Source organism: Mastomys coucha, unplaced genomic scaffold (assembly GCF_008632895.1).
Source record: "Mastomys coucha isolate ucsf_1 unplaced genomic scaffold, UCSF_Mcou_1 pScaffold22, whole genome shotgun sequence".
Lineage (NCBI taxonomy): Eukaryota > Metazoa > Chordata > Mammalia > Rodentia > Muridae > Mastomys > Mastomys coucha.
In genome coordinates, this window is record NW_022196905.1 from 224,066,446 (window position 1) to 224,077,090 (window position 10,645).

Genomic DNA, 10,645 nt, shown 5'->3' on the forward strand with positions numbered 1-10,645 from the left:
TCAAGATCTGATAGCTATTATTCCTCAACAACCAGTAGTTGCTGGCTTTCATACTTTGTTGTCCAGTGTTTCCTCTGAGAAGCCACAACTTACCTATGGGCCTAGCTAAGTTAATTCTGTATGTTTTCTTATGGTGTCCTTGATCTTTCTGGCTTCCATCCTTATTCTTCCATAGGATTCCCCAAGCTCTGCCTAATGTTTGGCCATGGGTCGTTGCATCTATTTCCATCAGTTGCTGGGTGAAGCTTCTCAGATGACAGTTATGTTAGGCACCTGTTTGCAAGTATAGCAGAATATCACTAGTGTTTGGGGTGGGCTCTCTCTCATGGCATGGGTCTCAAGCTGGTCTAGTCCTAGGCTGGCCATTTCCTTAATTTCTGCTACATCTTTACCCCCATACATCTTGTAGACAGGTCCAACCATGGTTCTAATGTTTTGGTATCCACCTGAATTTTAACCAGAGATTGCTGAATGGTTATGACCAATATTATTAGTACTGGATGAGCCCAGAGGTTCTTGGTTAACTACTGGAATGTAGGTGGGCATGGTATTATAGGAATATGGCTTTCTGGTGGGATTAATTATATTACTGTTTCTCTCTTTGGGAAGAAAGTGCTTGATTATCTATCTATAAAATTCCTCCCTAAAGATTCATGGGGTTTGCAGCAATCAGTAAGCAGCATAGCGACTTTCCAAGAAGGAGCATTATTATAAAGAAAAATGTTGAGATTTGGAAACTATCATAGGTCGGGTAACAATCCCAACCATTTGAAGAAACTTGGAACTCTCAGCAAGAGAAATGAAAAGTGTCAAGGTTAATAAGGAATAGAATATACCATGTGTTATGGTTTGAATGAGAATGGTCCCACAGGCTCACACATTTGCAAGTTTGATTTCCAGTTGGTAGCCTGCTTAGGAAGATAATAGGAAGTGTGCCTTGTTGGAGGAGTTATGTCACAAAAAATGGGCTGTAAGGTTTCAAAACCTACACCAGGCTCAGTCTTGCTCACTCTCCAAGCATGGAATTTATGGATCAGATTGTCATTCCTCAGTTATTGCTCTAGCACTATGTCTGCCTGTCTGTTGCCACATTCCCCACCATGATAATTACGGGCTAACCTATGGAGGTCCCAATTAAATGCTTCCTTCTATAAGCTGCCTTCGTCATGGTGCCTCTTCAAAGAAATAGAACAGTAACTAAGAGACCATGTCAAACATCTATATGATTAGCTGTGATAGGTTTCTTTTTCTCCCCTTTTGGTCACTATGACAAACACCTGAGAAAAAAAAAAAGGAAGATTTATTTTGGCTCATGGTATTAGTCCATGGGTAGATTGTTCCATTGCTTTTGGAGTGAGGGTGCATATAATGGTAGAGGAGGTGTGGTAGAGTAGAGTTGCTCACCTCATAGCACCCAGGAAGCAGAAAGAGCAGAAGGGGCTAAGACAAGATAAGTTCCTCAATGCTGAACACCAGTGGCCTCTATCCTTCATCCAGGTACTACTCAGGCACTATTTTCTTGATAGCTCATTCAGAATAAGCTTAGTAAATAAGTAACTCATTAGTAAAATTAATGTCCTCATGTGGTGGTTTGAAGAGAAATGCCCCACACAGATTCATGTGTTTGAATGTTTGTCCATAGGGAGTGGCACTATAAGGAGGTGTGGCCTTGTTAGAATAGGTGTGGCCTTGTTAGAGGGAGTATGCCACTATGGAGTCAGGCTTTGAGGTCTTATATGCTCAAGATACAACCAGTGTAGATACAGTCTCTCCATGCTGCCTTCAGTTCAAGATGTAAGCTCCTTCTCCAGCATCATGTCTGCCTTCCTGTGTACCATGTTTCCTGCCATGATAATAATAAACTAAACCTCTGAAACTGTAAACCAGCCTCAATTAAATGTTTTCCTTTATCCAGAAATAATTTCTTTGCCACAGTCATGGTGTACCTCCATAGCGATAAAACTCTAAGACACTTTATTATTCAATTATCTCTCAAGACTGTCATATGTTTTTGTGTGTGTAGGAGATAGAGGTTGATATCAGGTGTCTTTCTCAATCACTCTCAAACTTACATATATATTTTTGATAACTTCATATATGTATAAACTGAATTTTGGGTCATTTACATCTCCTATTACTCTTACACACTCATACAACACCTTGCTGTAAACCCCAGTTTTCCTAATAAGCCTCCTTCTACTATGATCTCTTCTTCCTTCCTTCCTTTTTTTTTTTTCCTGATCCATGGAGGTTAATTATCGATGTTTGTAAAAGCATGAAGCGGGTTGTATTAAATTGCCTTCCAAATAATTAATGCAGTGACTCACAACTGGCCAAACTGTGGAAAATAAGCAACTGTGGAATGTCTGCGTCTAACCAGAACATCTGTACTTCCCCCTTCAAGGCTTAGGGAACATCATCATGGAAAAGGAAGTCCAAAGAACAGAAGAGCCTGAAGTTAGGAAGGAGTACCATGGAAGAGTCTTCTGGACATGGCCACTGTACTCATGAACTTACCACAGCTGTGGTAACCTGCACAAGACTGGGCCTATCACTATTTCATCATGCATGGGGGAAAGGTTCATGAAGACCTACCTCTTACTGAGGATCTTTAGGAAGTTAATGGGTGCTAGCAAGGAAAGACCACTTTCTTTAGTGCCATGGCTTACTAGTAAATAAGTTGTCTACCTTACTTTTTGAGAGAAGTTTTCTCTCAATCTGGAGGTCAATTTCATTAAACTGGCTGACCAGGAAGCCCCAGAAATTCTACTGTCTCTGCTTTTCCAGTGCCAGGATTGTAGGTATACTTCACTGTACCTTATATAGCAAGCATAGTACTCATCAAGCCATCCTATCAGCCCCTAGGTTTGTATCCAAACCACGACACGACACTAGTTCATCTTTAATGGCTTAAACCCTGCCTTACTCCTTTTGTGTAAGAAAAAGATGCCTCTTTTTGTGCAACTTAATACCTCTCTATAAATCAGAGGAGGTATGAAACAAAAGGGACTTACCCAGTGTGCCTGGTACAATCAAGTAGACTGCTGAACTCATGCCTTTTGTTGTTGTTGCATATAGGTTGGTACAGAATATTGTATGAAAACCAGAAGAATCCTTAGGATCACAATTCTGATAACACTGAATGTCAATACAAACTTGCTAAGAAAGACTTTAAGCCTATAAGGAGGTTGTATTTTAATATTTTGCAAACTGAGGAAACAACAGCCTTTGGTACAAAATCTGAGTCTGAAATATTTCTTTAAAATAAAGAACAAAGAGAAAGAGCTGGCTGGTAAAGATAAAGCTTTGGCTCTAGTCCTATACAAATGATGAATGGCAGCATGAAGGAAGTACTAGGCTTGACTGGCTGATATTTAAACTTTCTTTTCAGTCACAGTTAACTGGTTAGTCCTGGTAAACAAAAATAACACTTATTTTAGGAGTTATTTATTTTTTAAAAAAATTATTCATTTTGTGTGTATTTTGCCTTTATGCATGTATGCGTACTATGTACATGCTTGGTATCCTCATCAGACCCACTGGAACTGGATATGCAGATGTTTGGGAGCCACCATGTGGGTTCTAGAAACTGAACCCAAGTCTTCTGCAAGAACAAGTGCTCTTAATCACTGAGCCATCTCTCCAGCCTCTGCGTTATTTATCTTGACAGTTGAAATAGGAACATACTCAGGCAAGGATCATAAAATTCAGTTTTTGGCTCTTCTCAGAATAGAATAAAAATGAGCACCCTATACTTGTCGGCAAATGGTTACCAGATCCACTTTGAATTTAAGTTCAGTTATCCTACTGGGATCCTTCTACAATAATTAGATTTTTAGTAAGTTCACACAAGTATTGCTAAGGCTATTAGAAAGGATATATTATATTCTTCTATTAGATTGTGGAGTGGCACAACTTTTTGGATGTTATATCTGATAAGATGCTATGGTTTAAAAAAATGTGCAGGTCCTACCTTGTCATTCTATTTCAGATCTGAGAAAGAAATTAGTGAGGTAGTACTTTTCAAAGTTTAATGTCACCTCCAATGTTATCAGGTCAGATAGTGGCGGTTGAATGGGGTTCACTTTTAGCTATCTAGAGGTTTATAGGTCTCAGGAATCTGTATCTTAACCAGTTACCTATTGATGTTGGTGCTGCTGGACCTGGGGCCATACTGTGAGGACCACTGCAACTGGATTATCATAATATACTGAAAGAAACAGATAGCTTGCTTCTTACTTCTTTGATACTGACAGAAACAAGTCTGGACCAATAATACATACAGCAGGTGGTAGCTTGAATTGGTTCTTGTAATGTTGATCAGGTAAATTGCTTTACTCTATTTTTTTATGCCCCTACAAACATTTCTCATTATTTCTGACTAACCTCACTTGATTCTTCAAAAATAATCACCTCTACAATGTCTAAAACCTCCTTCTAAGAACCTCTTCCAGATTAAGTTTACTTGACAGAATATTCATTTTCACTTATGTGACTATTTACTAGCTTTCCAACAATCTGAGTTTGTTACTTTCATTGATTTTATACATTTGTATATTAGCATTAGGGCTGGAATATGTAGCAGAAAAAATAAAATGAATAGTTTAAACAGGCTACTATCATATACTGATTATGTAAACAAAGTAGAGATAAACAGTCAAAGCAAAGTGAAGGTTGTTATCAGAGTCCCCAAAACCATTCTATCCTAGTCAGTTATACTTTCTATTTCTAAGGTCATTCCTGACTCAATGTGGATATGAGGTTGCCAGCCATTCCAGCTTCTGGATTTACCATGACTGGATCATACTCATCATGCAGGAAGCTATAGCATAGAAGATTCCTCTTTCCTTTAAAAACAAAAACTTGCCCAGAATCTAAAATTATATTAAAACAAAAAGTATATTATAAGTAACAAAGTAACAGTTTCCTTAAGATGCACACATCATTGTAAATTTATATCTACTAGCTAGACAGAATCACATGATCATACCTAACCCTTAAAGACCCTGGGAACAATATTTATTATGAATAACTGTGTTTTAAACTAAACTTCAGAGAATTACTTAAGAAGAGTAAAATTGCTGTGTGGTGACAATCAAAAGTTTTGTACTATAGTACTCTGTGGACGACTGTGCATAAATCAGCTAGTTATCTTTTAAAAATGTAATTCAGATCACATCATAGCTTTTCATAAAATCTTCTACAAGTCTCCCATTTTATGTAAAATAAATCCATCAGCCATACTCTTTTGAGGTCCAGTGCAATCTGACCCCTGATAACTTCTGCAATCTCCCGATTGCTATCTACAGGTCCACAGATCTTCTACCCATATTCAATGTCAAGTACTTCTGGTCTTAGGCATTAGCCCATGTTGTATGTCTAGAATTAGTCTCTGCATGGCTGATTCCTTCATTCTTACTGATTTTGTGAGGCGTCTCCAATTTCTAAATAAGCTGTCTTTTTATCCTCTTACTCAACTGACACTATTATTTGTCTTGCTTGTATACTATATGTATTTGAATTTTTTCATGTGTGTATGTGTGCTTATTTAGTTTCTTCTTACTAAAAAGATGGGCCATGTTTGTCTGGTTCACTGACATACCTTCACTGCCTAGACGACTAGCCTAGTCCATAATAGCACTCCATACAAATTAGATGAATGCATGAAGTGACTAAGCAGGAATCTGATTGCACATAGTACTGAAATAGGTATACTAATTGACAAATTCACACTTCTGTAAAAAGGAGCATGTACATGGCCTGGCTTTTTATCTGTGCATAAATCAGGGAAGATATGAAAAGAATAAACTATTTTTTCATTCATTTTGTTCAGATACCAGATACCACTCTTGGTTTATCAACTTGGTTCAACTTATCTTTGCTAGCAGTTAAACATGTCTCTTTCTAGGTCTTTTCTTTTGTAAGCATCTAAGCAGTAAATGTAAGGTTTGTTAACTCTAACACAAGATGACAGAATCATTTTTTTAACTTACTATATTCCAAAGTAAAGACATTCCCAAACTTAAATCTCATATATTATTAGTGGAGAATGAAGACAGTTGGTAAACATTAGGTCACTGCAGCCTAGACATGATGATCATCCTGCCAGGCACATTAATGAGAAAGTGACTGCAGCAGAAGTGCTTTCTCTTTCTTGCACAATGGGACACTATGCTGTTAATGCTCCGAGGGCAGTTTGTATGCTTCATCTTGATCAAAGGAGTCAACTCTCCACAGCTATAGAAACTGTCATCAAATTTTCATGTGATCAAACATTTGAAAGAATAATTGCTATCATCTAGTGTTGTAATTTCTAATATATTACTCAACCTAGTTTAAGCAGAACAAAATTAAACTTTCAGTTAGTATATGGTACTTTGTAATAATAAATATTCTGAATATGTTGAAAAGTGGGTGGCTTCCCACCACAATGACAGCAACCCTCCTCTTAATTGTTCTTGCCTCTGAAGGGTTTCTGCTATTAAGGAAACTTTTTAAGAATCCCTGGCTATAGCCGGGCGGTGGTGGCGCACGCCTTTAATCCCAGCACTTGGGAGGCAGAGGCAGGTGGATCTCCGAGTTCGAGGCCAGCCTGGTCTGAGTTCCAGGACAGCCAGGGCTATAGAGAGAAACCCTGTCTCAAAAAACCAAAACCAAAAAAAAAAAATCCCTGGCTAAGACATTCTTTAAGAGCCTCTTTTTTAACTCAACTTTAAAGTACTTCAGAAACACATTTAAAATATCAATAATTTTTTTAAAAAAGAATAAATAAAAGGATGATATATTATATTGATCAGGTACAGCCTCTAAAATTTGATTTATTGTTTGAAAAATAGGCATGAAATTTATAGTCTATCTTATTCCCAAAAGACTGAAAGTGGCTTTGATTTAAACTGTTTTTTTAATGTACACATTCTTTCCCCATATGGAACACTAGTTTAAAAATTTAGATTGGCTTCTAGTTCAAGTTTTTTCCATCTTCTCCCTCCCTCATCCTCCCCCTACCCCCCCTCCCCCGTGTGTGGTGGTAGTGAAGTATTGAGAGGGCTGTGTTAAAAAGAAGCTTTACTGTTAAAGAGACAGCTTCCTCCCTGTATCTTTCCTGGATGAGGTTTAAGACTAAAGAACAGAAGTTAATACTCAGTTCAGACAAGATTTTTAAACATAACTAAGGCATAGTTAAGCTCCATTATGTCATAATTATATTATGTCATTATGTCATAATTAACCTCAGATTATATAGCTTTGAATATCAAAGGGTCTAATAGGATTTTTCTGGAGCAAATGTATGGCATTTGAGAAAAAACAATTGGTTCATAATTCCAGTGTAAGATTCTGATAGAATTATACCCTAGACAGAGGCTTGACTCAAATTCTGTAATACCTGGAGTGGTAATAGCAGAAGTGAGGTATACTCTAAGGCTTAAATAACCTAACAGAATGACACATTTGTCTTAATTGCTGCCAAGTAGACAAAGAATAGTGAGATCTTTCAAAAGTAAAATTAGGAGCTGGCAAGATGTTTTAGTTGATAAACACGTTTGCTGTCAAATCTAACAATCTGAATTCAACCCCCCCACACACACAAAACCATAATTTAAAAAATTACTTTCCGCTCAAAACCTCACAGTCATTTCTGGTATATAACCAGAAAGTGACCATTATATTTCAAAACAAGGATTTGAGTAAGTAGCATCTATAATTATACAAGTGTTAAATGGCTACTTAAGAGAAGAACCTCTTGATGTGGAAAAATTCACTTATAAGACACTTGAGGGATGCTTTTTCATCCTTGGAACATAAATGAACAGTAGACTGAAAAAGAGTAGCTGTCTTGAGGTACATGTTTAATATTATTTTATAAAGGAAATATATGCATTTGATTTGAAAAGCAAATGATTCAATATGTGCAATAAAATCGAGGGTATTTTTTTCAGCCTCCAGATTGCCTTCTCAGGTTCAAAATTTTTTTCTTTTAGTCTTTCTAGACCGAATCCTAATGCTTACAAAGCACAGTATCGAAGAATTAAAAAGATTGTTCTCTTCCTAGCAAGCCTACAACATCATAATTTATCTCGATCTGTAAAAATACTTCAGTATGTAAAAATAGTTCAGGTTGAGTAGTATTTGAAAAAGATAATAAAAGCCAGATACTACACTGTTTTCACTGGAGCTCAGTCATCATAACGAATCTTTTCTGGATAGGCGCAATAATCTGCGTTTGCCAGAGAGGGCAGTGTGTATCCACTGAAAAGGGACAGACAGCAGAGCTGCAATTCCTTGAGTATCTATGGAGAATGCCCTATCCAGTTCAGTTTCCTTGAGTTCCGCAGGTAAAGTGGAACACATTCAACTGATTGTTGCGGGAGGCTACTCTCACATGGACGTGTCACTATGATGTTGGCAACCTTACGGTGGGTTCATAATTAGAATGAAGAGAATTCCTCTAAGCAGCAGAAATCCCTGTGTGCATGTGGTTTATATATTTTTCAAGAGTGAAACAAAATGTTAATTTCCAAGGAAATAACTACATAAATCAGGAATTACAAGTAGCTACAGAATTTTTTATTTGTTTTTTATATAATAAAAGAATTATTAAGAATTTATGGATTAACTGAAATATTCATTGACTAGAAGGTTATTGGTTATCTTGGCACAGTCAACATACAAGTACTGATATACATATAGTTGGGTAGGTAAATATTTAATTTAAATGGTTGTAACGTCTATTAGTAATTTATGAATATAGGAATATTTGTCCAATTATGAAGTTTGCCTAAACGTTGTTAGTTCAAGAACAACAAAAAGTTCCACTGAACTTTCTAACAAAACAAATTTGAAAATAAGGTGTTAACACGTACCAGGAAAACACCAAACTGTAATTGTGCAAATATTAAGATTCAATGATAAAACTGTAAGTGCCAGTATTAACACTATCTTACCTTCTCTCTCAATCCTCTTATGAGGATTTGGAAATAACCCATTCAGATAGTATTCATTTGCAATTAAATCATTAGGGGAAAAGGAAGTCATTTGCTGAATGGCAGTGTTTTTTTCTTTCTTTCTGAGATTTATGAAAGGATCAATCCAAGACGAGTGCTGGAATAAACTTTGCCTCTCAATGCAAACCATCTAAAATATTTATCTGAAACAGCACCTCCGCGGAGAGGCAGCCTCGGAGTGGCTCGCCGGCCGCTGCCGACCGGTGCATCCTCCGCACAGGACCCACAAGGCAGCAGGACTCGGCGACCCCAGGGAGGCGGCGATCCCGGGGAGGCGGCGCGGGGCACGCGGGGCGCGTGCAGGGCCGCCGCGCAGCCCCGAGCCCGCAGTGGTGCCGCAGCCTTCCGGCCGCAGCAGGTGGGACCCGCGGGAGGCGCGGGCATCGGGGCGGCGGGAATGAGGAGGGGGGCTTCTTGGAAGCCGCGGCGGCGCGTCGGAGTTGGGGCTTTCGTGGTCTGTGTGCAATCACTTCCCGCGGCGGCCACCCGGGGCCACGGGCCTTCGCTTCGCACACTTTGCGAGGCGCGGAGTCGCCGGCGTCCCCCGGCCTCCGCTCCCCCTAGAGCTCGCTCGCAGCGGCGGCGGGCGGCCTGGCCCAGACAAAGGGCGCGAAGGCGAAGGCGAAGGCGAAGGCGAAGGCGGCGGCGGAGCGCGGCCCGGCCCGCAAGGGGGCGCTGCCCGCACCCGCGCTTACCTTTGAGGACCGCGCAGAGCTGCTCCAGGGCCATGTTCCCCAGCGTCGGCGCTCCGATCACGGCCCGACACCGTAGCTTCGCTCGGGACCCATCGCCGGCCGCCGCCGCTTCCCTGCCGCGGGCGCAGCGCCTCAGCCCGCCGTGCCGGGTCCCCGACGGCCGCCGCCTTCCGGCGCGCTGAGGACAGCCGGCGGTAGCCGCTCCCGCGCCGGGTTCCCTTGAAGTGGCGCGCGCCGGGAGCCCCGGCTCATTTAAGCAGCGAGCGCAGCGCCGCGTGCCGGCCGCGGGGCCACGGCGCACGCGCAGCCCCGCCCACCCGCGTGCCCCGCCCGCCACTCGCCTCGCGGGCCTCGCGCGCGGCCGACCCCTCCCTGCCGGTGTCTTCTTGAAGCCTCGGGGGAGCCCCTCGCCCTGGTCCCGTTTTTCCAGCCCCGCTCGGAGGACCAGAAGCCCAGGGGGTCTGCTCAGCCTTGCTGGCCTCGGCAGCGGGGAGACCCCCGCCGGGGCCCTGGATGAGCCTGGGGCAGTCCACCCCGGCCAGCAGTAAGGGTTGTCGCACTTACTGAACCTTCCCCAACAGTTGCCGGGCACAGCGCTGCTGCTTGAGGAACCCCCCTTCTAGTCCTTGCCCCTGTGGGCTGGAAGCTCCACGCCAGCCAGCCGGAGAAGTGAAACTTTGTCCTAGCTGCAAAGACGGGAGGCGCGACTGAATTCAGAGGGTGGTTCTCCCTAAGGCCACCCCTGACCACAGCCTGAGCGCTACGGGAAAGGAATTCCACGCGTCGTGAATAGTTTGTGCATTATCCCGTTTCCGTCCAGCTCTTGTGCTTTGAAATTGCCTTGCTGGCAGAGCTGCTCCATTCCTATTAAAATAGAAACGAATTGAATGCAGGCAGGCTACATTCAGTATTTCACACATCGTATATTTATTTGGTTTGAGCTATGTG

General features: G+C 41.4%; 1 protein-coding gene across 2 annotated transcripts in view; it reads right to left on the bottom strand.

Annotated features, from left to right (window-relative positions):
• Positions 1-9,978, bottom strand: part of Neto2 (neuropilin and tolloid like 2) — a 64,623-nt gene extending 54,645 nt beyond the window's left edge. For both annotated transcript variants that reach the window (XM_031340667.1, XM_031340666.1), the window contains exon 1: positions 9,698-9,978. In XM_031340667.1, the coding sequence (XP_031196527.1) occupies positions 9,698-9,731 (34 nt within the window). In that variant the 5' untranslated portion in view covers positions 9,732-9,978. The remainder of the gene's footprint in view (positions 1-9,697) is intronic.
• Positions 9,979-10,645: the final 667 nt, after the last annotated feature.